This window comes from Phyllostomus discolor, chromosome 11 (assembly GCF_004126475.2).
Source record: "Phyllostomus discolor isolate MPI-MPIP mPhyDis1 chromosome 11, mPhyDis1.pri.v3, whole genome shotgun sequence".
In the NCBI taxonomy this organism is placed as follows: Eukaryota; Metazoa; Chordata; class Mammalia; order Chiroptera; family Phyllostomidae; genus Phyllostomus; species Phyllostomus discolor.
The window spans coordinates 23,158,713-23,186,619 of NC_040913.2; the positions used below are offsets into that span (position 1 = coordinate 23,158,713).

At 39.9% G+C, this 27,907-nt stretch overlaps 1 protein-coding gene across 3 annotated transcripts in view; it reads left to right on the forward strand.

Annotated features, from left to right (window-relative positions):
• The window catches only part of KLF12 (Kruppel like factor 12), a 424,035-nt gene that overhangs the window by 381,371 nt on the left and 14,757 nt on the right, over positions 1-27,907 (forward strand). For all 3 annotated transcript variants that reach the window (XM_036011296.1, XM_036011294.1, XM_036011295.1), the window contains one exon: positions 14,758-14,915. In XM_036011296.1, the coding sequence (XP_035867189.1) occupies positions 14,758-14,915 (158 nt within the window). The remainder of the gene's footprint in view (positions 1-14,757; positions 14,916-27,907) is intronic.

Sequence of the window (27,907 nt, forward strand, 5' to 3'; positions counted from 1 at the left end):
CAAGAGCATCTCACAAACACAGGGAAGGCTGGGAAGAGAAGCCAGAGCTCCAGGAGTCCTTCAGCGTCTATGGTAGAAAGGGCTACTAAATGCTCAGATGAGTCTATGGGGTCGGTTGTTCTTGATGTGAAATCGAGGAAGGTAGTGGTTTTAGCATTAGGTCTCATGCTAGTGGCCAGGGTAGCCCTGAGAATATACACCCCCCAGAAATTTACATACATCTTTTGGCGGCAGGGTTGAGATTTCCACGTGTCATAGAATATGACATAGAAGATGACTTTGTATGCCACTTTCTTTGCTTTGGTAAACTCACAGGAAGTATTTGTTTTACTTTATTGAATCAGTAGTGTTAATATGAAAAATACTTATACAACTGACTACTCTAACTTAACTCTCTCGTCTTATATTGATTTTCTTATCAGGAAAAAGCCAAGTTAAAAAAGAACAGCAGTGCAAATGTTATTTAATCATCAATAAATATGGTACAGAAAATTTAGTAGTATCATCTTATATATTTAAAAATTTTCCATCTTCCTGTAGGGAAGATCTATGTGTTCCATTTTTCAGGCACCAAACCCTTCTGAGCTGCTTTTTTTTTCTTAGCCATTTCTCAGCTATACATGAAAATCAATCAATATGTTACATTATATTAGCATACTACAAAATGAGACCACCTAATTATCTCAATAGATGCAGAAAAGGCATTTGGCAAAGTGCAACATCTTTTTATGATAAAAGACAAACTAGGGATAAAAGGGAATGTCTTCAGCCTGATAAAGAATTTCTATAAAAACCCCCGCACCTAACATTTTTAATGGTTAAGACTGACTGCTTTCTCTAAGATCAGGAACAAGACAAAAATGTCCATACTCACCACTTTCATCCAACATTGTAACCAGGGCAACTAGGAAAAAAATAAAAGAAATCTTCATTGTAAAGGAAGAAGTAAAATGATCTCCATTTGTAGTTGATATGATCATATATGTACAAAATTCTAACAAATTTCTCCCCTAAAAACTGTTAGAACTAATGAATGAATTCAACATGGTTGCTGGACACAGGAACAATATACAAATATCCATTGTATTTCTGTCCACTAACAAGGAACAATCTGAAGATGAAATTAAGAAAACAATTTCATTTACAATAGCACGAAAATGGAGAAGATATCTAGGAATAAATGTAACAAAAGGAGTATAAAATGTAAACACTGAAAACTAGAAAGCATTTTTATATAAAGACTTTATTTATTTATTTTTAGAGAGAAGGAAAGGGAGGAAGAAAGAGAGGGAGAGAAACGTGGGTGTGTGAGGGACACATCAGTCGGTTGCCTCTTGTACATACCCAGCTGGGAACCTGGCCCACAACCCAGGCATGTGCCCTGACTGGGAATCAAACCAGTGACCTTTCAGTTTGCAGGACAACACCAATTCCACTGAGCCACATCAGTCAGGGTAAAACATCATTATTTAAAAATAAAGAAAGAAAGGGAGGGAGGAAGGGAGGGAGGAAGGACTCTTAATGGAAGGACATCCATATTCATGGATTTAAAGACTTAATGTTGGTAAGATGCCAAAAAAATCCCACAAAATGGTAAATAAATTTAGTGCAGTTCCTACCACAACTCCACCTTCATTTTCTTTTGCAGAAAGTAACAAACTGATCTGAAATTTTATTTATATGGAAATCTTGAAAAAAGGAACAAATTTGGGGGACTAACACGTTCCAATTTCAAAATTTACCTCAGAGCTATAAAATCAAGACATTAGGGCACTATGATAAGTGCACACAAATAGAACAGTGGAATAAAAGTGAAAGTCCAGAAATAAACTCTTACATTTATGGTCAGTTGACTTTTCACAAGGGTACCAAGACAAATCAATGAAGAAAGAATAATTTTTTCAACAAGTAATGCTGGGACAACTATATAAAGCTTTATGGGACACAGTCAAGAAAATAAAAAGACAGCCCACATATTGAGAAAAAATTTAGAAATTATATATCTGATAAGGGACTATCCAGTATATGGGGTCTGTCCAGAAAAAGCCCAGCCATTGTTAATACAACAAGAACCTAGCAGCCAAGGAGAGTTGACTAGAATTGCATGCATGAACAATGATGGCTTCACTGAACAAGTCAGTGGGGGCAGTAGTCACCATTGAGTGAACACATGTACTGTGTAACGGTTGCATTCAAACTGACTGAGTGACCCCTGGCTGGTGTAGTTCTCAGTGGATTAAGCACAGGCCCGTAAACCAAAGGGTCGCCAATTCGTTTCCTGGTCAGGGTACATGCCTGGGTTTCAGGCCAGGTCCTCACTGGGGGCCATGTGAGAGGCAACCACACATTAATATTTCCCTCCCTTTCTTTCTCCTTCCTTTCCCCTCTTTCAAAAAATAAATAAAAATCTTTTAAAAATGCCAAGAGGGGGTTAAAAAAAAAAACAAAACAAAATGACTAAGCAAGTGGAACAACAAATCTGCATCAAATTTTGTGTTAAGCTTGGACACTACTCCATGGAAACTATTTGGATGATTCAGAAGGTGGCAGCCGTGGGCAACTGGTGATTGGCAGCTTCATCACGACAGTGCATCCGCTCATGCATCACTCACACCTCATGCAGAGTTTTTTGGTGAGACATCAAGTCACCCAGCTGACTCAGCCCCCTACGGCCCCAATTTGGTGCCCTGTGACTTCTGGCTTTTCCCAAAACTAAAATCACCTTTGAAAGGGAAGAAATTTCAGACCATTGATGATATTCAGGAAAATATGACAGGGCAACTGATGGGGATTAGGAGAACTGTGTGAGGTCCCAAGGTGCCTATTTTGAAGGGGACTGAGGCATTACTGTCCTATCTACAATATTTCTTATATTTTGTATCTTCTTTAATAAGTGTCTTATTTTTCATATTATATGGCTGGATGCCTTCTGGACAGACCTCGTATACAGAAAGTATACAACTTGACTAAGAAAACAACACAGTTTAAAAATCAGCACAGTGTTTGAATAGATGATTTTCCAAAAAGGACGTGCAAATAGCCTTTGAGCTCATTAAAGGATGCTGGACTTCATTAGTCGCTAGGTAAACTACAAACACAAAGCACAATGAGATGACACTTTACATGCACTGTGATGACAAATCAAAAAGACCTAATGTGTTGGTGAGGACAACAAGAAATGACAACTTCTTACAGTGCTGGTGAAATCGCAAAATGTTGTAGCCACTTTGAAAAACAGTGAAAATTTCTCAAAATATTAAACATAGAATTATCATAGTAATTCTACTCCCAAGTGTATACCCAAGAGGATTTAAAATATATGTCCACACAAAATCTTGTACAAATGTTTATAGCAACATCAACCATGATAGCCAAAAAGCATAATCAACCCAAATGTCTATTGACTAATGAATAAATAAATGGATATATATATACAACAGAATGTTATTCATGTATATAATGGAATGAACTATTGGTACACACCATAACATGGATTAACCTTGAAAACCTTATGCCACATGTAAGGAGCCAGACACAGAAAGCCACATACTTGTATGATTCTAATATCCAGAACAGTCAAAACCATAGAGATAGAAGGTAGATTAGCAGTTGTTAAAGGGTTAGGAGGAAGATAGAGTGACTGTTTATGAGGATTGAGTTTCTTTTTGGAGTGATGAAAATGTTTTGGAACTAGATCGATGTGATAGTTCCACAACATTGTGAATATAATAAATGCTGCTGCATGGCACAGTTTATAGGGTGAGTTTTGTGGGATGTGAATATCTCAGTAAAGTCATTAGCCAATAGTGGGAGAAGAGGCCAGAGGTGAAGAAGTGTTGGAGATGTACTGGACATTGAGTCAGAGTCAGGCTTACTTTACTGTAGCCTAATTTTCCCCTCTGGTGCAGTTCCACATTTGAAACACAAAATCTGGAAGTCAAAGAGATTAAATGTTTAAGATGCCATAGCTAATAAATTAGACTGAGCTATAATTCATGTCTAGATTTTCAGATTATAGCTATGCTTTTTCTTCAGGGACAGCATTGTACAAATGTTTATAGCTACATCAACCTAAATTTCTAAATTTCTAAACCCCATTTCTAAAAAATAGAAATCTTGTAAGTTTCTTTTCCTTAAAGACCATAATATGAACTTAGTAATTACAAACTTTAACTTAGAAGTTTGCATATTCAAACCCAGATTTATATTTCAAATTATTTTCCTCCATTTTTAAGAGCAGCATGTTCTGGGGTTTTGTTTTTTTGTTTTTTTTAGTTTTTTTTAGAGAGAGATTTTATTTATTTATTTTTAGGGAGGGAAGGGAGGGAGAGAGAGAGAGAAACATCAATGTGCGGTTGCTGGGTGCCATGGCCTGCAACCCAGGCATGTACCCTGACTGGGAATTGAACCTGCGATGCCTTGGTTCACAGCCCGCATTGAATCCACTGAGCTACGTCAGCCAGGGCTTGGTTTTTGTTTTTGTATTTTTTTCATACTTATCATTAATACTTTAATTCAGAAAGAATTTCCTGAAACACACATTTAAAACTTACTATTTAAAATTAAAATTATATAGTTTGGGGTTGGGAGTTTGAGTGGAAAATAAACACACCAAGTTTCAGGCTATTTGTTGCTAAATTTCCTGGCTGTCAAAGAAAAAAGGAAATAGGGTAGGGATTTTAGGTCTAATTATCAGATGAAGGGACTTGAGGGAAGGAGGGAGAGAAGGAGGGAGGGAGGGGAAGGGAAGGGAAGGGAAGGGAAGGAACGGGAAGGGGAAACAGAAGGGAAGGGAAAGGAAAGGGAAGGGAAGGGAAGGGAAGGAAAGGAAAGGAAAGGAAAGGAAAGGAAAGGAAAGGAAAGGAAAGGAAAGAGAAGGAAGGGAAAGGAAGGGAAAGGAAAGGGAGGGAAGGGAAAAGCATAAGGGAAAAGAAGGAAAGGGAAGGGTAGGGAAAGGAAGGGAAAGAGAAAGAAAGAGATTAGCATTGCCAAGCAGATTTTCCTTAAGTAAAAAATCATATTTTCTTTTTAAGCAAAAATCACAGCCTTTCTACAACCTCATTGGAGAGTAGAGCATTCCTAGTTTGAGGGGTTAGGAAATGGCGTCTGGTTTCAACTCTGCTATTTAACGATAAGGCCTTAGCACAGCAATTAACTTAACTTTCTGAGCCTCAATTTCCTCATCTTCCAAATGTCTTTTAAATATGAATTTGGAGACATTAATATACATTCTTACTTACCCAACATTAGTTTGGCAGAGTATTTGAAAAATTATATAAAGTTTTCAAGAAGGGAAATTAAAAAACAGAGTATTTCCTCCAATAAATGGGAAGACTTTTATTTTTCTTCAGAATTCAAATATATGTACATTTTGAGAAATGCTTGTCTATGGCACCAGATAGCTCTTCTGGCCAACAAAAACTCAAGTGGAACATTACCAGTGAGTTCTACTTGGTCTTGTTATTTATATGCCCCCATACGAGCAATAAGAACTGTTTCAATAATTTATGTAAGCCTAAGTACCAGATAGCTAACTGATATCATTTTAGTGCTCTTTAATAAAACAAATCTCTAGTGTGACATAGACCTGGTTAATGATCAGCATAAAATAGGCAGAGGCCTGTTTTGATGGTCACTTCAAAAGTTTATTTATGGTTACATTACAATATCTCATTAGAAGTACATAGTTGGAACATTTTATATATTTTTTAATATTTAAAACAGTCTTACTGTGTACTGCCCTTGCCTGGGTTACAGCCATAGGACTACCTTATTAGCAATTCTGCCGTATAATAAGATCCTTCTGATAGAGAAAAGTTAACCTCTTTATATCCAATTCTGCCCTAGCGCAGTGTTGTGGTGAGACTCCAGCAAACACACTTGGTACGTCCTCACAAGGTCAATGTTCCCCAGGCTGCTCTTCCATTTCTTACCCTTCACTCTTTCAAGTAGCAATAGATATGCCAATTTCTCGAGAGGCACGCATAAAACCAGATCTTCATTCTTGAGGACTTGAGAGTGCATCTGTAATGGAGTAAGGAGACCTTACTTTTCTAGCTTAGCACAGTTGTATGGAGTCTCAGAACCAGAGGGCCCCAGGGCCACACCAGTAGGATGAGGGTGCAGTGCTGCCCTTTTAAGGCACGGGGGGGGGGGGGGGGGGGGGGGGCGGTGAGGGGGGTGGTAGCGCTCATGCCAACCTGGTGTTAGGGGGGCAAGGGGGACTGCCTTAGTGTCATTCAGGTTAAAATAATCCTGTTTGGACCTGGAAAAACTTTTCAAACAATCCCTGAAGCCACAGCTCCTGGAATAGGAAATAATTTAAACCCCATTGTTTTCTGAAGAAATCCTGTGGGAAAGCTCACCTTAAATATTTCAGTGCGTTCTGTGCCCTCCATTTAGTGTCCAGTGTGACTCAGAGACCTGCACTCGTTCCAGGGCCTCATTTCCTCCTCTCTTGTGAGTTGCTTTTATGGGGTCGGGACTTTGAAATGCTCACAGTGTTCCCCCAAAAGTAACAACTTCGAACAGGTAGTGTGTAACTGAAAATGGATCTTCTTCGTTAGCAAACAAACCTCTCTTGATCTGTAATCTAACTTCATTGTGAAGTTTGATAATAATACCAAATGCAGGTAATGCCATTAATGATTCATTTTTTCTGTTTTATCTTTAAACCTTTTACTTAATACAACTTACGATTTTACATGCTAAAATGTGAATTAGAACAGAGCAGGAAAATAACAATTTTTTATTTTGTAACAATTTTGAGTATTTTGATAGTGTAAAAGTGATGAAAAATACTTAGTAGCAGCTGTTATATTTCAGTAAAATCATGATACATTGTGAATCTGCCTACAGACTCACCCCCCAGTAAAGACTCAGTTGTAAACCCATTATCTTTTCATTAATAGGAGATTTCATTTATTAAACTGAAACAGTAATTAGAAATACACAGCCTGTCCATATGAAAAAAGTGTCAACTTCTAGTTGAGTATATGCTAATAATTAGCCTTTTAACACATTTTAGCATATGTATTGTTCTTGACTTATGCATATCCTGAAAATTATTTTATTTTTATTGAATCCACATTCAAACATGGAGTGGTATAATGCTTTAGTCACAGCTCCGGGAAAGGTTGGCAGCTGCTAATCCTATAATGTCAGTCTGTTCAAAAGTGGTTTCCAACACCACTTTTCCACAGGCATCCTATGAAAGCAGCCTTCATTCTGATGACCCAACACTGCCTTGGAAGGCAGTCTCTGGGATTAGGCAGTGAGTGTACTTAAATGGCACCTTTCCCCCAGTTAATATCACAGGAAAGAAATTGACATGGTTTGATGGGAGCTCAGTAGAGTCTGCTGTGGTATGGAAGATAAATACAAAGATCCCAGCTTCTGAGAGCCACGTACTAGCTAAGAGGACGCCTGCGAAAAGATGGAAATGCCTGGCTTGGCCATGTGAATAGAACCCTATTATAATCTAAGAAAAAGGGAACCTTTGATTAAGTCAAAGTCTTCTCTCTCTCTCTCTCTCTCTTTTTTTCTTTTTTCTTTTTTTGTCTTGTGGCCATGATAATTCAATCCCAGTGCAGTGTTTGACTTACTAGAGAAGAGGCAGCTCTTTATTTACATGTGAGAAACCAATTCAGAATTCCAGTAGGTGGTGTTCATTATTTTAATCAAAATCATTTTAAAATGAACTTTGGAAAACGGTTCAAAATATAGTTTTAAAGCCAAATAGTCCCCCTTCCTTTAAGGTACTTCAGTTGGGCAGCCACCTGGAAATCCTTTTTGGCACAATTGTAAATAAACCAGACTCACAAACTAGTTCCGTGGCCTCTGTGGTCAAAGAAAACATAACCACCCACCACTCCCACCCTGCCTTCCGAAAACATTTCCCTGGAATTACATATGTATTTTTACAACAACCTTAAGAAAGTATTTTTCATAAGTAGATTATTATTAAATAACTATACTGAGCACCTACTTCTTCTGGCAGTATTTATTTAAGACTTTACCTTAAAATTCCCAAGAGAAAAGTATATACCTTCTTATAGCAGGATACATTTAAAATGCTTTTATGTGCTGTTTCCTATCATGGGTTAGAGGGGAAATTTAAATGATACACATTATTTTGTTATGTTTTCATATTTTATCTTATATTGGTTTATCTCCTGTGTATCTGTCTGAGTCAGTAGAATAGAATAACTAACATTGAGTCTAGTAGAGTCAATCACTTGGGTTCAAATAAATGTTGGTGTGGACACCTATTTGGTTTGGCCTTGGCCTTGGCCTTGGCCGAATTCGACTTCTCTATGCCTTAGTTTCCTCATCTGTAAACTAGGAATAGTAACAACGACCTCAGAGAGTCAGTTGAAGCCCAAAGCATTTAGAGCGGTGCCTGGCACTCGGTAAGCATTCTGCAAATGTCAGTTGTCATTGTTACCCTCCACCACGACCCTTGGCGTTCTCTTGAGATTGTGTGAATCTGCGGAAGTACTTTCTATGCTGCTGTTTGCTGTGCTGGTTTTAAAATTTGGGATGAGTGTGCTCTCTTTCCAACCTTAAAAGAATAGCCTGGCTTCTTTTTTTTTTTTTTTTTTGAACTCCTGTGGAAAGTCCAATTTCAGTGAAGGGCATCTCATCACACTAAGGTCACACGTGACAAATGGTCTTTCATTACCTGCTGATTACAGTTAACCTTAATTTCTTTCATGGCAGTCATGCAGTGCCTTCTATTTAAATAGAGCTGTTCTTGGATGTGACTTTTCAAGCCTCTCCGGGTTTAATTCCAATTTAACTTGCCATTCCAACTGGGACCGTTGTGCAACTGAAGTCATGATTCACTCATTTGTTCTCTCTGGATCTAATTATTACCTACTCAGTGCCTGAGAGGCCCCCCTCAGGCGTCAATTCCCTGTTCTAAACGGTCTGTCCTTCTGGGGAAGGGAGTGGGCCTTGAGGGGTGGTTTCTTCGAACCGTACAGATGTGTTTAGTACACTTTCTGGGAACACACTAGCAACTGTCTACCATTTTCATCCCACCTAGCTCATTACTAAGGATGATTGGGAGAATCCTGTGCTGGCAAAGGCAGTACTTACCTGCACTTCCCCATGCTTTTAGAACAAGGCCGGATTGGAAACACAAGTTCAGTTTCCATGCAGTTGTGGTTATCTTAGGTGCCTTCTAAACAAAGGGCACATTGCCTAGAAAGCTTGGGCAGAAAACAAACACCCAAAGTGTAATTATAGCTATTCTGTTACCAAATGCCCATGCTTATGAGTCCCTGAGTGAGACGGGGCAGGATGATATTACCGAGAGTAAGGATCGTTCCTTCATGCTTTCCCGCTTACTAGATGCTTAGTAGGATGAAAGGGGAGATTTTTATTTGATTCACCCGCATCCTGTGTATGTTCAGTGGGATCTCAGTGGCCTCCCGCTGAGGATGTTAATTGTGAGCAATGCTGTAGAATGCCCTTCTCTTGAACTTAGAGCAAAGAACTGAGGCACTTATGTACATGCAGGGGTTTTAAGTAATCATTCTTATTTTTCAGTTACAGTTGACACGTACAATATTATGTTGGTTTCAGGTGTACGAAGCAGTGATTAGATGTTTATATAACTTGATCATCTTGATAAAACTAGAACCCCGCTCACACCATACCTAACCATTACCATGTTGTTGACCGGACCCCCTGGGCTGTACTTCCGGTCCTCCTGACTGTTCTGTAACTACCAGCTTGTCCCTCCTAATCCCTTCCTCTTTCCCCCCAAACCTCCCCCCCATGTGGCAACCGTGAAAATGCTCCCTGTGTCTCTGAGTCGGTTTCTCTTCTGCTTGTTTATTTTATTTTTTGAATTCCACATATGAGTGGAATCATAGTCTGTTTGTCTTTCTCTCACTGACTGACTCATTCAGCTCAATGCCCTGCAGGTCCACGCATGTTGCTGCAAGTGGCAAGATTTTATTTTATTTTTTTTATGGCTGTGTCATATTCCCTTGTGTATAACATACCACTTTTTCTTTATCCACTTATCTACTGATGGGCACTTACGTTGCATCCATATCTTGGCTATTGTAAGTACTGCTGCAGTGAACATAGAGATGCATGTGTCTTTTCAATTTAGTGTTTTGGGTGTCTTCAGATAAATACCCAGAAGTGGAATTGCTGGGTCCTTCTTTATCTCCTGTTATAGCCTTTGTTTTAAAATCTCTTTGGTCTAAGTATTGCTATCCCAGCTTTTTTGTTTGTTTGTTTCCAGTTTCATGAAATGCTGTTTTCCATCCTTCTACTTGTAGTCTGTGTGTGTCTTTGATCTGAAGGGAGTCACTTGTGGACTATAAGGGTCTTGTCTTGTTCTGCATTCAGATACCCTATGTCTTCTGATTGGAGCATTCAATCCATTTGTATTTAAAGCAATTGTTGATAGATATGTATTTATTGTCATTTTATTATACATGTTTTTTATCTTTTTTTCTTCTTCTTAAAGAAGACTCTTTAACATTTCTTATAATACTGATTTGTTGGTGATGAACTCCTTCAGCTTTTTCATGTCTGAGAAATTTTTATCTGCTCTTAGAGTCAAAATGATAGCTTTGCTGAATAGAGTAATCTTGGTTATAGGTCCTTGCTTTTCGCCACTGTGAGTATTTCTTGCTAATCCCTTCTGGCCCACAAAGTTTCTGTTGAGAAATCAGCTGACAGCCTTACACAGTAACTAACTGCTTTTCTCTTGCTGATTTTAAGATTCTCTCTTTGTCTTTAACCTTTGGCATTTTAATTATAGTGTGTACTGTTACGGGTATCTTTGGGTTCATCGTGTTTGGTACTCTCTATGCTTCTTAGACTTGTATATCTATTTCTTTCACCAGGTTAGGGAAGTTTTCTGTTATTATTTCTTCAGATAGGCTCTGAATCCCTTGCTCTCTCTCTTCTGTACATGTTTTTTTAATGGTTATTCTCAATCCCTGATATTTAGTAGCTATTTTGTATAGCATTTTAAATACAAAACTTAGGGAGATGAGAAAGAGTAAGAGCAAGGAATTGGGTAACCATTATCTGAAGATTTGTAATCAAAGGGTCCTAGTAAGAATAAGTTAATCAAAGGGGTTAGTTAATTGATTATATTAAATTAAAAATTAGGAGTGCCTGTCTTAATACACTCCTCCATCCATTCACTCATCCGTTCATCCATTCATCCATTCATCCATTCATTCATTCATTCATTCATCCTGTTTGACAAACATTTCTTGAATGTCCACAATGGGCTCTAGAGAGATGAACATGCTTGGTGCTGGCACCTTGACTGTCAGTCCTCTGCCAGTCATGACTGCCAGTCATGGCGCTGGCTTGGCTAACCTCCCCACCCGTGGCTGTCTTCTGACAGCAGTGCCCACCCACTGTGGGAACAGGCAGGGGCCCAGCAGCCTTCTGTGCACTGGGACTGTCCTCTCCTCTTCCCTGTGTTCTCTAAGTTCTTCTGCACGTTCGACCCCCTTTTACCTCGGCCCCATTTACCTTCCTGCCTTTCCACAAAGCAGTCGGATAAGTAGTTCTAAAAGGTACAGCCTGGCCAAAGTTTCTTTTATGTCTGAGGATGACTCCGCCATTTAAAAAGAGGAACCAAAGAGAACTCTTACCCTTCCAATACCATTGCAAAGCCAGCTTCACTGGGTACAGCTACATTGCATGCACTTTTCTAAAAAATTATTTTGATTGCCCTGGTAACTTTTTAAATGGTTTTTCTTCATAATGTCCTAAAACATTTGTCTTTAAAATGAGGGAAACAAGGGTACAAAGTTTTGTGGCATTAAAGACATCCACCTAACATCTTTATTTTAATGTAAATGAAAAACTCTTAGTGAAGAAACTTCATGCCATTCTGTAGCCTTTGCTTTCCTTCCTCTGCCAGGCATGTAGTTCAGCGGCTGCTGGGCTGCATATGGCCACATTGCTTCATTGGTCCCTTGAAGGCCTGCTCAGTAGTTACTTGGTTTTGATTTCAGATTTGTTGTTCACTTGTCTCTATAGACACAAATACATAGCAAGATAAGTAGCTAAAATCAACCACAGATTATGCATAGTTACATTTAGACTTCTACGCACTAGTACATAAACAGTATTGCAGAAAACAAAGTGTTCTTATTGTAGACTTTAAGTTATAATGTGAAGAAAACAAATACCATGGTATTCTCCTAATTTAAATGATGTCAAACATATCACAACACAAAAGTTTCTATTTTTGAGGTCCCCAGCACCAAGATCCACATTTGTTGTCATGCCTGAATACTCCAGAAATGAATTACCGTTGCCCTGTTTTCACACACACGTCTCCTGTGTGCACCAGAACCGCACCCTTCCAGGGCTGACTAACGCTGTTGCTTCGTGGGCGGCCGGGCCACTGTCTTGAGTCTTTTCAAGACAGGCTCCAGCTCCTGCAACCGAGTCAGTTACATGGGAAAGCGCAAACCCACAATGGCTGATAAGAAGGCAGGAAGACGTGGCTTAGCTGTTCCGTGTGTTTTCTCATTCTACTACCAGAGGTCTTGCATGAAACTGTTTGAAACTCAAGTAGATAAACATCATTTATATTTGATCTTACCTAATAATGTAAAGGTTTGGCTACTGAGCCCTTATTTTTGTACAAGTGAAAAGATACCTTGGAAACTTGAAAGGCACACATATATATATAGAAGACATTTTTTAAAAGTTGATGGGAGCAATATTATAGTGAAATACTAGGAATATCTTATATGTCCATCACTTAGGAAATGGATTTTAAAACTCTGGGATGAATATTCATTAGACTATCACCATATAGTCCAGTCTATATCCTTCATCTCAGTCAGGTATCAACCAGTTACAGCCCACTATTTGTTTCGTAAATAAAGTCTCACCGGAACATAGCGTACTCGTTTGTTTATATTTTTTCCATAGCTACTTTCATGCTACAATTTCAGAGTTGATTTGTTACCATATAGACTGTATGACTCTCAAAAGTCCAAATAATATATTTACTATCTAGCCCTTTAAAGAAAAAGTGCACCAGCCTCTGGTCTAAGTTAAAATACCATCTACCGTAAAATGCACCATTAGCTTATGCACCACTAATAAAGAAAAAGTAGTATGCCAATTAAACTATGACAAGCCATCAATTGTAAGACTCCTAATTTTAGCGACATTAAAATATGGGGAAAAAATCATCTTAGAATTAATTGTGATACATAACATTTCAAATGAATAAACTACAGTGTTTGTATCAACATGGAAAAATCTCAAATGCTTAATGTTGAGTGAAAAACAATTTGCAGAATGATGTGAACAGTATATTATTTTGTCCCTTAGAAACACAAAGCAATATTACAAGTTTCTATAAATGCAAATATGGATAGATAAGCATAATTTAAAAGAATTGGAAAGATTTAAAGGAAACTGATGACAGAAGTTTTCTCTGGGAGGAGGAAGGGTCAGGGTGATTATGGAACACAAAGAGAGATTATCTTTATCTGTAATGTTTGGATTTTTTTAAAAGGTGCATTATTAATACAGAATACTTTTTTAAGTTTATTCACATGTAACTTTTTAAAAGATCTTATATATTTATTTTTAGAGGAAGGGGAAGGGAGGGAGAAAAAAAGGGAGAAAAACATCAATGTATGGTTGCCTCTTGTGCAAGACCCCCACTGGGGACCTGGCCCACAACCCAGGCATGTGCCCTGACTGGGAATTGAATGGGCCACCTTTTGATTCACAGGCCAGCACTCAGTCCACTGAACCACAACAGCCAGGGCACAAAGTACTTAGTAAAAGCATCAAAACATGGGAAAGCTGGAAGAAAACATGTCAAAATATTAATAGTGGTAAACTTTCTATAGTGGAAGTATGATACATTATTGATAGAAATATTTAATTATATTTTGCTGTAATTTTTTAACTTCATGAATAATTGAAAAATGAGTCATGTGCTTCATTTCTCTCTCAATCAAAAGAGATTAAGATTTGAAGACGTGCATGTTAATCAATTACTCGGCATTACAAACTAATCCTGTTTTTCTGCTGTGGCATTAAGATTAAACAACGAGCAAGTCAGGGCCAAAATTCAGAGTTAAACTTCTTTTTCTCATTCGTGGTACAGCTAATCTTTAAAGACAACGAGCTTTATTCCTCCCCATGCAAAACCACCAACTGTAAAAGTTACATGTCAGGTGCATTTAACGAACAGAAATAGCTTGTCATGAGTCATGTAATGGATGTACTGATGTCGCTTGGTGCAGCCCAGCCTCGCTGTTTTTGAAATGTACCTTGTGTTGATGCACAATTTTCTATGTTGTCACATGCAATTCAGACCCTCATGTTCCGTATTAAATGCTTTCATTGTTGTCAATTATAGCAGGGCTTCCCAGAATATTCTCTGTAAGTATATCCAGAGGTTCAAAATGTTGAAGTATATTTTTAACACCCCCAGCTTCTTTCTCGGTTGTGAACGAGGACCTGCTCACTTACCACTGCTCTCACTTACTTGTTGTTTTTCTCTTGTTTTTATTTTAAGCCTGCCTCTCTCTCCCTAGGAGTGTCTCAGCAGAAATAGATCAAGCCGCCTGCCTTCCAGCTGAGCGGGAAAGTTGTCTGGGAAATGGAGACAGGGGCCTTGCATCTGTGTGACGCCACAGACCATGAGACGGAGGTCTCATGCCACCAGAACCAAAACAGACAGCTGTGTTTCTCACTGTTTAATTCCACTTTTTCTTTTTCCAGTTCCATTTCACCATTTAGCATTGAGAGCACAAGACGCCAGAGACGGTCTGAATCCCCAGACTCCAGAAAACGGCGTATTCACAGATGTGATTTTGAGGGATGCAACAAAGTGTACACAAAAAGTTCTCACCTGAAGGCTCACCGGAGGACACATACAGGTACGGCTCCGCAGGGCTTCCCACCTGAGGGGCAGTGAGAGTCCCAAAGGGCCAGCTGCTCAACCCCGGAGCCATGAGTGTGCTGGGGTGGTGTCATCGTAGGGACATGTTCAGTTTAGTTTCTTTCTGAGCAGAATGCTTTCCCTCTCTCGGGTGAAAAAGGCTGAAGTCTCAGTGAACGTTAGCAACCAATGAAGTGATTCTTCCATGTCTTTAGGAGTTGTTATGGTACGAACACAGTGATCTAGTCTGTTTTCATACCAGCATTACCTCTTAATCATTGTCTAGTTTATCAGATTTTATGTGTCCATCAAGCAACAAGCTGAACAAAATTATTCTCTTCTTTTAAAGTTAGCCCTTTAACCACCACTTAGATCATGCATTTCTCCCCTTGATCTCATCCCCCAAGTAACCAGAGAAAGGAAATGATGATGATGATGATGATGAAGAAATTGGCATATACATGACACTGTGGGGAGTTTAAAAATATTTCTACATTATTCCATTTGATTCTCACCGGTGTTTTTCTTTTGTGTATAGAGAGGATTTTTAGTGTTTGTGGTTTACAGAGAAGAGAACTGAGACCACAAGTGATTCACTGCCTTGTCTTTATCCACCCATCCAACCATCCAACCATCCATCCATCCATCCATCCATCACCCACCTATCAACCCATCCATCCATTTCTCCATCCATCCATTCACCCAACCACGTAGGAAATAAACTGATGACTCTTCACTGAGCCCCTTACCTCCCCCATTATCCTTTGCCTGGTGTGTCCCTCCACTGACATCCCCTGGCTTCCTGCCAGTGGGATGCTCTGAGAAGAGACAGAAGGTGGGAGGAGGACCCCGCAATTATACTACCTTTTCTAGGAAAAGTGACCAGTGACCGAAACAGATGAAGCTCAAAGAAACAGATATTATAGAGAATTTGTTCACACATATTCCGAGGAGCAAGGTGCCACAGATCAAACAAGCCTAGTCCAGTGACTGTCCTCAACAGGATTCAGACTCCATCACCTGTGTCAAACCGAAAACCTCAGGTGTAACTTATTTCTGTAGAGCTGTGCAAATAGTACTCCCATCTGGTGTATTAAAAAATAACCACATTATATTAACCGTTTCCCAGCTGCGGCAGCAAAATCATTTAAGTTGGCATTCTTTGCCATTATTTAATCGTGTTCTTCCCTCAGAGCCCTTCCAAAGCCACTTTGCAAGACTGCTCATGACTCCGCACACTGAGGCAGGGCGTGGTTTTGCATGTGTGAGGAAGTTGTGGTGTAGGAGGGCACTTGCTGAGTCAGAGAAGCATCATAGAATCTGGAGTTGACTCTTTTGCTCCTTTAATGCCTTCTCATTTTAATACTTCCAAGATAATCAACACATTTTGCAAGCTGCCTCTTCCGTTTTTCGTTCCTGCCCTCATCCCTTTTGTTTTCCCACTTAATTCCAGCTCCTTCCCTCTCCATTGATTCTGAACTCCCCCAGGAAGAGTTTCCTTCTGTTTCTTAGGGACTATGTTTGAATAAATTTCTTCATCACTGAGGCAAAAAATTAGGGTAGACATGAGAGTCGAATAAGCGTTTCATATAGCACAAGATAGTGAACCCAAGTCATAGTAGCAGGTATGATGGAGTCATATTACTTCTATAGGATCATTTCTGTTTAAAAAAGAAAAGAATGGCCTCTCTTCAGTGAATCATCATAAATTTTGAGTTATTCCTATTTTCCTTGTACTTTCTAAAAATACGCAATAGCCTCGTTTTCACACAGACACCTCTACTCCATTTATTCAAGTGGTGAACAGTGACAGAGAGGAAAGGTTTAATTTGGTCCTATTAAAAGATCTAACTCTGTGGTGTTACAGGACTGCATCTTACAAGTTTTACCACGTGCTACGGAAGTAGGGCAGACATGATGTACACATTATAATTCAAAGCAACGTAAGCCTTGAATGCTAAAGTGCAGTTAATTAGCTTGGCTTATTAATAAGATGAAATCATAGGCTCCTAGGGTCCAAATGGTTCAGAATCTAGTTTGTTTCCTACCTAGAGGGATCCCTTGGGTGTCATCTCTCACAGAGATCAAGCCTCTACTACACAGTGCTCTGCACTTACACATCTTGTGTTTGATCTTCACACCCGGTGGCTGCAGCTGTTATTACCTCCCGTGTGCACAAGTCAGGTTCCTGATCCGGCCTTCTTCACACAGCAGTCATTTTTCCACCCCTCTGTAAACGGTTTGGGGGTCAGAGAGCTTATTTTTCTGCAAAACAACTTTGGTGAAATTTGTGGGGGCAGAGTCTTCATACAGTAGATAATTAGATACTTGGGTTTAAAATTCAGTGAAGAGATACTAGCTAGACTGATAACTTGTGTCTTTTCAGTTGAGATATAATTGACACATAACATTGTGTAAGTTTAAGATGTCGAGTGTATTGATTTGATACATTTATATATTACCTTATGGTCACTACCACGGCTCAGCTAACACCTCTATTATGTCACGTGATGATCATTTCTCTTTTTTTGTAGTGAGACAATTAAGATGTAGTCTCTTGGCAGCTTTGGAGTTTGTAATACCTTTTGTTGATTAGAATCACCATGCTGCACGTGAGATCTCCAGAAGGTATCTACTAATTGCAAGCTTATACCTTTAACCTCTCTCCCCTCTTGCCTCGTTGATGGTTTCTGACAGTGGTGTGTGCTCCCAGTCCCTTCTGGTTGACTGGGCTAACCCATCCCGCTGTAGTTTTCAGCCCCTGGCCCCGGGGCTCCTCACCCCACCACCACGATCCACTAGCGTCTTCATTCCCCCAGCATGCTCAGTTCTCAGCCATGTTCTTCTAGATAAACTCCAAGTCATCACAGTGTCTTTTTAAGTTTTCCACACCACAGATTGAGGAAACAGGTCACTCATTTCTTTGAAACCTGAGCATTCAGTGTTGTTTGTAGTTGGACCTGCCCCTCATCTGATGGTGCCCTCAGGAGGATGGGCGCACCTCGGAGATCCTGCAGGTGGGGCTCCAGACCACCTCGGGAAAGCGGGTCATAGTCTGTCTGCTGATAGAGTCTTTCCTTCAGTTTTTAAAACCTGCAGCATCTGTGGAGTGCAAGTGCAATGAAGTAAAGTGCTGTAAAACGAGGCGTGCCCTTGGTGGGTTTGCTCGCCACAGAATGCTTACCCACGGGCTGTGATGATCTCTGGTGGGAGACACATGGCAGAGCCATTGTCACAAAGGCTGCACGTGCCCTTTCAAGTCTGGGAAATAATTATTCTGTGTCCATTGTATTGATTTGGGCCCATTATTCTATTAAACCGAAACAACTTTGAACCCTCCCCATCTACCTTGTCTCTCCCCCCGTCAGCGTCTCCATTTTTGTCAAATACGACATAGGGCAGATTCAAGGAAAAGGCCCTGAGAGGTGATCCCAGAGCCTTCCATCCAACCGGGTCTTAATTCATTAACGAGGAATTAAAAATCCACCTGATGGTCCTACATCTAGTCCGTAGTTCTCAGTCTCACAGGTACATCAGAAAGTCTACGTGAAATTCCTGTTCCATACTCACCCTCTGCTGTGCAAGGCGTAGTTTTTCAGGTTGGCTTGCTTTGCTTTTAAGAAATATGTTCCTAGCCTTACCTTTGCTTCAGGCATGTTGAGCAAGTTATTTATGTGTGACCAACAAGTAATATGAGGTTTAGGATTATAACAAATGACTTATGAGAACTACACACGCTATGGGAGATAAGGAAGTAGCAATGAGAAACTTTCTTTGAGAAAGTCACAGTAATTTTATCTTTAACATGATCTTTTTTGCTTTATTAGTGCATGATCAAGTCCTCTATTTAGGACTTACACAATAAATTAAACATTTATAGGAGTGTGAAAGAGGAACATTTTCTAGATATTAACAAGGAATTTAAAGTAAAAAAAAGAAATGCTGAAAATGCCTTTTTTTTAGGAGTCTTACAAAATCTATGATTTAATCTATGTTTGATAGATGCACATGGCCTAATAAAAGACCAGAAAGGACATCTTAACATCTGAATTGAAAAAAGTGTGCCCAAAGGAAGCGTACACTAATCGTCAGAATTCTCCCCTTCCAAAGGGTGCACCCCGGTGAGACTACATACATATTTCTTGCCGCACAGAAGCAGCTCATTGTCCTGGCCTTGTGAAAATCTGTTCTACAAGGGCCGCCAAGCTTGCACCATTGGTTAGATCTCGCAGCTTATTCGTCAGAATAAGAGCCACAGCCCTTTCTCTTAGAGAAGCAGAGCTGACAGTAGGCTCTCTTGGCCTATTTCAACAATAATTCACAGATGTGTAACTGTTGTCTACCCTGCTCCCTTATACAGTGTGATCGAATTGCAAAATGTTGGAATATATATGGATGTCCACTCATAAAGAATAATAATTAAGTATACTTTCATGAGTGTGCAGTTTAGATAATAACATAAAGGTTTGACCAAATATTTTTAAATGCATTTACTAATACCTGCAAGTAGCAAACTGTTTAAGTCGTGTTAAAGAGGAGGAGAAATATGTATCTCAGCAATCACATACATGTGACCATCTCAGCAATCGCATACATGTAGTCATCAACAGGTACATTGTTCCTCTTCACTGGTCTAAACTGTGTGCAGTTCGTGAAGCAGTAGCTAGCATATTTAAATGAATATGCAGTATATGTAAATTAATGGTCATTTAAACTAAGCTATACACAACTACTATGTACTGTGAATTTCCCTCCTTTCATTTTAATTTCATTGTTAAGTGATTTAAGTATGAGCTTTAGGAGAAAATGTTTTTATGAGTTTGGCATTGCTGTTTAGAATTCGCATTAATGCAGTATAGTCAGCAAGTAACACTCAGGCATCAGTGACTCCCAAGCCACTAGATGGCGCACTACAACCAGATGTTGGGTGGGTTTAGTCTGCGAGGGTCTGAAAGAGAGTCAGCTGGAACCCTCTAGTGGTGTGTCAGACAGGAAGTTATTACCAGTGTTCCGCAGAATTTTACAATTTAATAATAAAGAAAAGGCAAGATAAAGATAAATTTAAAACCAGAAGTTTCATAAAGTAATTTCAACATATTAAACTATTGAGTTTCAAATGGATCTGGAAATATTTTATGTTCCAACTTGATAGCCTGTTCTCTAATAAATCTCTGAGGCTCCTTTAGCCGGTCTTACCGAACAGTCATTTTAATTCACTTAAAAACCATACGCTTAAATTTTTAAAATTACTAAACATAAAGAAGTCACCTCACCTATCTGGCTTGACCAAAATGTTTTCATATATGAATTTTACCCATCAAGGAGATTAACTCAGGCAGATGCTTTTAAAATATGAACAAATTTCGATTTAAAAGTCTCTAAGACAGGTGTTTTCCTACTTTTACAAATGAAGGAAATGATGCATTGTTTAGCGCTTCCCGTAAAGAATGAAGCCTCTGTAATTGATATCATGTGCTCTGATTAATACCTGGTCCTGCTTATGCATCTGGATGCGCGTGTGCACACATCCATCTGTGTGCTTACCGCCTGCTTGCCTCATTCCCTCTCGCTGCTCTTCCTATATTTCTTCCTTCTAATTTGACATCTTACTGTACTGTGTAAGATTCTGAAATGGTTTGGTGACACTCGCACAAAAGCATGGGCATTGTGACGGCTATGAATCTTGGTGGCCTTTTGTTTACAAATCTCGATGTTGCTTGATCTCATTGTAGGGTGACATCAGTAGTAGGGTGCTGCCTATACATTCACGTCTGTCTTCGTTAATTGAATAACTCGTTCCATATAAAGCTCCACGTCAGACCCTCTGTCTGGAGTCATTGTTAGGTAAAGCATAGGGCTTAGTGATCCCAAGACAATTAATCATGTAAAAGCAAGCTGACATTTTTCAGATAAAAATCCTCTCCCCATAGGTTCCATGTCCTAGTGAAACAGTTCACAAATACGAGCCATATTGGTAACTGTTGAGAAATAGAAAACTGTAAAAGAAATAGCGCTAAATGTGAAGTCAGGAGACAAAAGTTTGAATCTGTCCTTGAACCCTAACTAATTGGTGAACTCAGACAGGCTCTTCTGTGAATCTCGGGTCTTCTTTTGGTTTAACTTTGAGCATAAACGTAGCATGTTTTGTCACATAATTATCACAGGGGACGACATTATTTTTATATCCCCAGTAAATACAGTGACTAATGTATTGTGAGACTCAATAATTACTTGTCGACTGGAAGTTGTCTATGTATGGGTATTGATACAGATATGTGTTATTATTGTGAGCAATAGGTTCAAGAAAAAAGTTTGGGTAGTATAGCATATACTTAGCACAATCACCTCTTTCTTTACTTCAGACTCTATTGATTTAGAATCTATATAATTTAGAAAAAGTTGGAGTAAAGCTAACCATTGTTTAATGAGCCCTTTTGTCATTATTTTGATAAAATGAGAGTGTCGATAATTTTCTAAAGAATATACTTCAAACAGTCAAACTTTCAAAAGGACCCATTCATAGACAAATTCAACAAGACAAATATACATTGAGAACTTTCCAGGTCTGAGGCACTAGAGATTTTCTTAGAAAAGGCATGAAGGGGCATAGCCCCCATCATCAATGAACTTGTCCATGACTGTACTCAATAAGATGCATCAAAATAGTCATAACAAAGGCCAAATGTGCAAAACTCTCTGGTAAAGGTACAAGCAAAATGACAAAACAGTGCGATGGGAGCTGTCTCTTATGGCCAGGACGTTTGGGGACACCTTCCCAAGCTAGGCATGTGAGCCCCTCTCATCCTGTTCATCTGTTCAGCATCATTTGCTGACCCCAGAACCACCTCATTCCTCAGCCACACAAATGAACAAATGTCCAGGCATGCCTGCTGGATGGGGGGGCGCATTCTTCCCCCTACCTGAAATGGCCTAAGTGCCCCCTTTCTTCCTGCCTTGGGAAACGATTTATTTTTTAAAACCTCCTCCATGCCACCTTGTCTCTGACCACCCCCCTCCCCTAGGCAGGCAGCATTCCATCCTCCATGACCCTAAAGTACTTGGAAATGTCCATCGTGCAGCAGTGTGCTGCTCGGAAAGGAAGGTCTGCAGGAAGTACTAGAGCAGCAGAAACGACAGGGCATAGCGTCAGATTGGACATGGAGGTAGGAGAGCAGCCTACCTTCAGAACTTGGAAGCTCTCCGCTATGTGTGGTCAGGAGTACGGAATGCTGTGAACAGACATGGACACCACAGGTGGGAGAGAGCAGATGCTCTCTCCGTAGAACCGGGCAGGTCCCATGTGCAGCACTCAGCTCGGCTCGTGCTTCCCACAGCTGAATCTCATCTGTGAATCCCTTGAAAGGTTAGAGTCCTTGTTCCCTGTCACATAGTAGACAAGTGGGGCAGCTGAGATCCGAGTCACAGAACAAATCAACAGAACTTGTCCTGTTGCCATTACACCTGCTCTCAGACACGCTTGCTCATAACCTGCCAGTCCCCTCCCCGCCCGGGCCACACTCCTCTGCCTGTCTGGCCTGCAGTGCCTACCTCTTCAGAGTTGGTCATTAAAGTACTTCGAAGTAATAAAACAGCAAGCGAGTTTTAATGGTCTATTTTTAAGGCTTCTCATTCACTTGAACTGGTCTTGCTTCCCAGTCTACTACAGTTTTACTTTGTGAGAAAGCCGGTGGGAAGACCAGGACCAGAAGCATCAATAACTAAATCAAACAGGCAGCTCTGAGGGCTTGCAGGACATCAGCTCCGTGAATAGGAATGGGTGTGATGTAAAGAGGAAGGCAGCCAGCAGTTCTGAGTCTGGTCCGGAGACGACCACATCCTCGAATATCCACCACGCAAAGCATGCTGGGAAAGCCCTGCGATACACGTTGCTATAGCAGCACCAAAGGGGTCGCTGGTCCTGGCTGCCCGGGTGTGGCGAACCTCGCCTCCCCATCCGCACAAGTACCAAAGTGCCATCTCTAAAAAGGAAACCAAAAAAGCAGGATGGGCAAGAAAATGCTGTGGAAGTATTGCATTTGTTTTCATTTATGGACAAGGAGTCACTGTAACCTGTCAGAGGGAGTTACTCTTTAGACCACTGAACCTATGATGTACACTCACCGGAATGTAGGTACCAGTGCTGTAGGTACCCTATTTATTTTTAAAAAATAAGTGTATCTTTTTTATACATTTAGAAGTAAAGGCTTCTAAAACAGCCTACCAGTCCCTAAATCTGTTTGTCGTTAGCACATACATCATCAGTGGCAGTGGTAAGTTAAAGCTATGACCACGCCCCCCCATTTTTCTTCCTTTGCTTTTGGTTTTATTTTATCCACACTGCCATCAAAACTGTGTTGTAAGGAGGAGTGGGGTAGTAATGTCCTGGCCCCTGTACTTTCTCACGCTCTGCCAAAGAGGGACTAGATTGTGATTGTCGGCCGTCTTATTCTAAATGCAAAATTAACTATTATTCACCTGAAATCTGTGGTCTTAATGGAATTATTTACAATAATGAGGGACTGTTTTTGTAGAAAATATCTTCTCCACTAAAGAATATGTTAAGATAATGTTTATTTATAATGCTTAAGGTAATTCAATGAAAATCTTGATAACTAAGAATAAGAATAATCGTAAAGTAAATATATCAATCATATACTGTGTTGCTAATTTCAAAAGTTTAAACAGATATATAGAGAGATTTGTTTGCAGGCTAGACTTTTAAGTGTCTCTAGTTTTAAAATAAAAGCCTTCCAAATTTATTTTCCTTTTCAAATACATATATATTCAAAAGGAAAACAAATACACATATAATTTAAAATAAGCAGGCTTTATTTTTTTTAACAGTTTTTGGTTTACAGAAAAGTGAGCAGAGCATTTAGAGAGCTTCCACATGCTCCCTTCTCCCCCATGCCTGGGGTCCCTTATTGCTAACATCTCTCCTTCGTGCGGTCCATTTTGTTACACCTGATGAGCCAGTGATTGCATATTGTTATTAACTGAAGTCCATATATAAGGACACGTACCCACCATTACTGTATGACGGAACAGTCTCCATGCCCTAAAAACCCGGTGTGCTCTGCTTATTCAACCCTCCCTCCATCTCTCCTTCATCCCTCCGCTCTCATAAATCACTGGCAAACACTGATCTTCTCACTGTCTTCAGAGTTCTGTCTTTTCCAGAATGTCATCTAGTTGGAATCGTTGAGTGTGTAGGCTTTTCACACTGGCTTCTTTCACTTAACAATATGCATTTAAGATTCCCCCATGTCTTTCCATGGTTTGAGCCCTTTTTTAGGTTTCTATATTTTTGTCATTTTTAGTTTTATTAAATTTATTAGAGTGACACTGGTTAATAAGTTATACAGGTTTCAGGTGTACAATTCTATAATCTATCATCCGTATATTGCATTGTGTGTTCACCATCCAAAGTCAAGTCTCCTTCCGTCACCACATATTTGACTTCCGTTCCCTTTTCTGCCTCCCCTACCTCCCTCAAAAATATGAATTCTAATTCACTAGACTAGGATAAAATTATAGAATAGGAAGAATGAAAGCAGTACTCTCTCTCTTTCACAAAATAGATTACTCAAGTTGTCTCTTACATATCATACTTTTAAAAGAATAAGTATTTGAATTTAAGTTTCATTCACATAATCAGTAAGCATTTCTTAGCACAGAGCACTAAGGCAGGTCGTGGGGATACAGTGACGGACAAAGCTCAAAGCCGACCTCATTCCACGCTGCTGAGTGGGCTGAGCAGACGCGATAGGAAAACCGCCAATGACAGAGGGGGGTGATGACAGTTTTGACACAGGTGTGCCAGGGTGCCAACGAGGGACATGGCCAGACTGCCTTTCGGGAAGCTGTCCTTCACTGCAGCGCGGATAATAAACTGGAGAGGGCCGGACAGAAGGCAGGGAAGCAGAACCATTAGGAGCGGGTATTGGAGAAAGGACGGGGGAGCCTAGAGGAAGGCGGACCACTAGAGTGGGGGCGAACCGTCCAGGGGAGTAGACAGGCATTTGGAAGGCAGAACTGGCAGATGTAATCATCAGGCCGGGGCAGGTAGAGAATAACAGATAGGAAAGAGTCCAAGAAATCTCTCCAGGTGGAGATATTTACGACTTGATACCTCAGTAGATGAGGTTGCCTTTTTTTTTCCAGGTGGAAAAGCACAAGGAGGAACGTATCTCGTTTAGGTGGCAGATGCTGCGTAAAGTTTTCTCATGCTGAGGTTGCTTTCCGGCTGTCAGTTACAAATTTCTTACATTCTCTGTGGTGTTTAGGAGAGAGACGGAGGCGTAGATACTTCAGAATCTTTCCCTTATAAGTTGTGGTGGGAGCCAGGGAAAACATACGCAGACAAGAAGCCAGTCAAAATCCTGGAAGGCATTTAGGTAAGAAGTCAAGGAAGAGGTCTCTGCAAAAGAAACTGAGGAAAAAGTAACCAGACATGTAGGAAAATAAATATTGTCAACACATGGAAATAAACTCGAAACAGCCAAGTAAAGTACTGTTTTAGACCTTGAACTTTTTGCTTTGAATAGCGTGTTTATTGTATGATACTTTTGTTTATATTTGATTTCTAGATGAGAGGAGCTAAGCCTCTGTGTTATGTTAGCACATTGTCTGTCCTGAAACGACTAATTCACATTCTCAGTCTGCTTGTCCAGTTCCGACCAGAAACCTGATTTATTAGAGCAGTGATTTCAGGTGTTGAGAGGCATTGGAGAGTATTGATTAAGATTGTGAACTTTGGTGTTAGCTTCCCAGGATTCAGATCCCGCCTCCACCGCTTACTAACTCCGGGTGAGGCAGGACTGGTGACTCCAGCCACTTCATCAGGAAGTTGTCAAAAGTAAATGAGCTCACATCCGGAAAGCCGTTCGAGCCACAGTGTGGTGAATGGAAAGTGCTATCTGTTCTAACAAATACACTGTTATTTTTATCAAAGAGACCCATTATAGAATTGCATGGGGAAGGCCTTGTTTACACGCAATAAAGAAGATAGTCAGTTCATTCGGTTCAGACAATTCAGTGGGGCGAAGACTAATGTTGAATATTTGTTTGATTGAATTGACAAAACCAAGTGGATCAAACAAGTTAGAGAGCAGATGGGTCCCTTTGTTCTCAAAAGTAGTTTCATATTTAAAATGTTAGGAAAATCGAAATTAGCATAGGCATCTAATTACCTGAAAACCTTAATTCATTTCCTTATACATAGCAAAAAGGATCTGTTTTTAACTTTTTTATTTATATTCCTTCACAAAAACCAAAGTTTTGAATGTCATCACTTTAAAATTGAATACTCTTTTTGGGGACCTGTCATTTGCCAGACACCTGGCCTGTGTATTTCTAAGTTTCACCACAGTGCCATAAGAATAGGGTTCCCATTTCCAGGTGGGGGGCCTGTGTTTCGGAAAGCTCACCTCCCCAGCCCAGGATGGAATGGTCAATCGGCAAAGCCTGCGGTGGCCCACGCGCTCTGCCTGATTGCAAAGCCGGTGCTCCTGTGTGCCACCTCACCCCACCGGGAGGGACAGCAGCATTAGGGGCCTTGTATTCTCAGCTCTAGCCTCCTGCTTTCTCATTTAAAAGTACCTAACTTTTTCCCCCAGATCTAAAATTCTTTGAACTTTGATGAACTAAGGTAACAGAAACCAGAAGACAAGATAGGAATCTTGATTCTGTTTTCTTCTCCCTCATATGCAAATACCATTCCTCCAGCAGAACAGATTGTCACTGCAAATATGTCGAGCCTTGAGTGTGTTATGAAGTTCATTTGTCAGTGTCTGGGGCCCCTTTTGATGAAAGTTAAACAGGGAATCATTTCAGAAATGCACTTCTGAACCAGAGAAAACGCCTGTTTCCTGTTGCAGAAGGTGTTCCTTCTCGGTTGCCTGAGAACACAATGGCGAAACTGATGTGAGAACACGGGTGTTTGGTTTGACCCGAGCTTTTCCAAACGGCACATTCCTCCTCTGTGTGTTGCTCACACATCATTTTAATATGAAAGGGCACCTGTCTTTTGTCTCAGTACAAATTTACCTTTCAGCACGTTAGACGGTGAAATGGGAGGTACCTGAAAAAGTTATTTTTGTTTCGTGAGTTTTGGGAATCTTTTCAATGCCTGGTGTTTTCTTTAGACTTTATTATGCCTTCGGCTGGGTAAATGTCATGGAAATGCGTTTAGTGACTCTTAATCCTTTTCTTTAACTAAAATTGAAAGAGACAGCAGTTCTCTTAATAAATCAGTTTGTTGACTGTTTCAAAAAAAAAAAAAAACCCTGATGTGAGTTTTCATTTTCCCAGGACACTTCATTAGAATTCTATTTTAATAATGCCTGTGAATGTGCACACACGCAGGCTTACCTGCATAGCAAATTATATTTACTATAAACCCCAAATGTGGACTTAAAAAATATTTTACAATGAAAATGAATAAACCCTCTTTTGGGTTGATGTTCTTATTTTAATCTTCACAGGACTGTTTAACTTTAGTAAATAGAAGCTCTTGCCGTTAGTTTTCGTTAACATTTTTATTGTTCAGAGGTTTCCATGGTTTAGCCCAGGCTTTTGTTTTAAGGAACTGAAGGAGGGCAGGAATTGTGCTGGAAATGGTCCAGTTCTTGTTGTTAAATACAGAAAGTAGAAATGGCTTATGGACTTGTCATGAGACATGGAGACCTTCACTTCAGACTTGAAGACCCGGTGGGAATGGGGGGTCGTGTTAAGCTCCCAGTTACTCAGCTCTTGTCCTTTGATTTTTCTTGTACAGCAGCAACTTCATGTTTCAACTTAAAAAACAAAAATCACTTATTAAAACTTATCAGTAAAGACATACCCTGTGCCATTTTCTATCATTGCATTATTTCATAGGATTAATAGACGAAAAATCAAAGACGATCTGTTAGTGCAATCAGAACTTTCAAGTATTTTGGAAAATGTAAAAACATATGTTTTCGAAGGCGTTGCCACAAGGGATTCTAA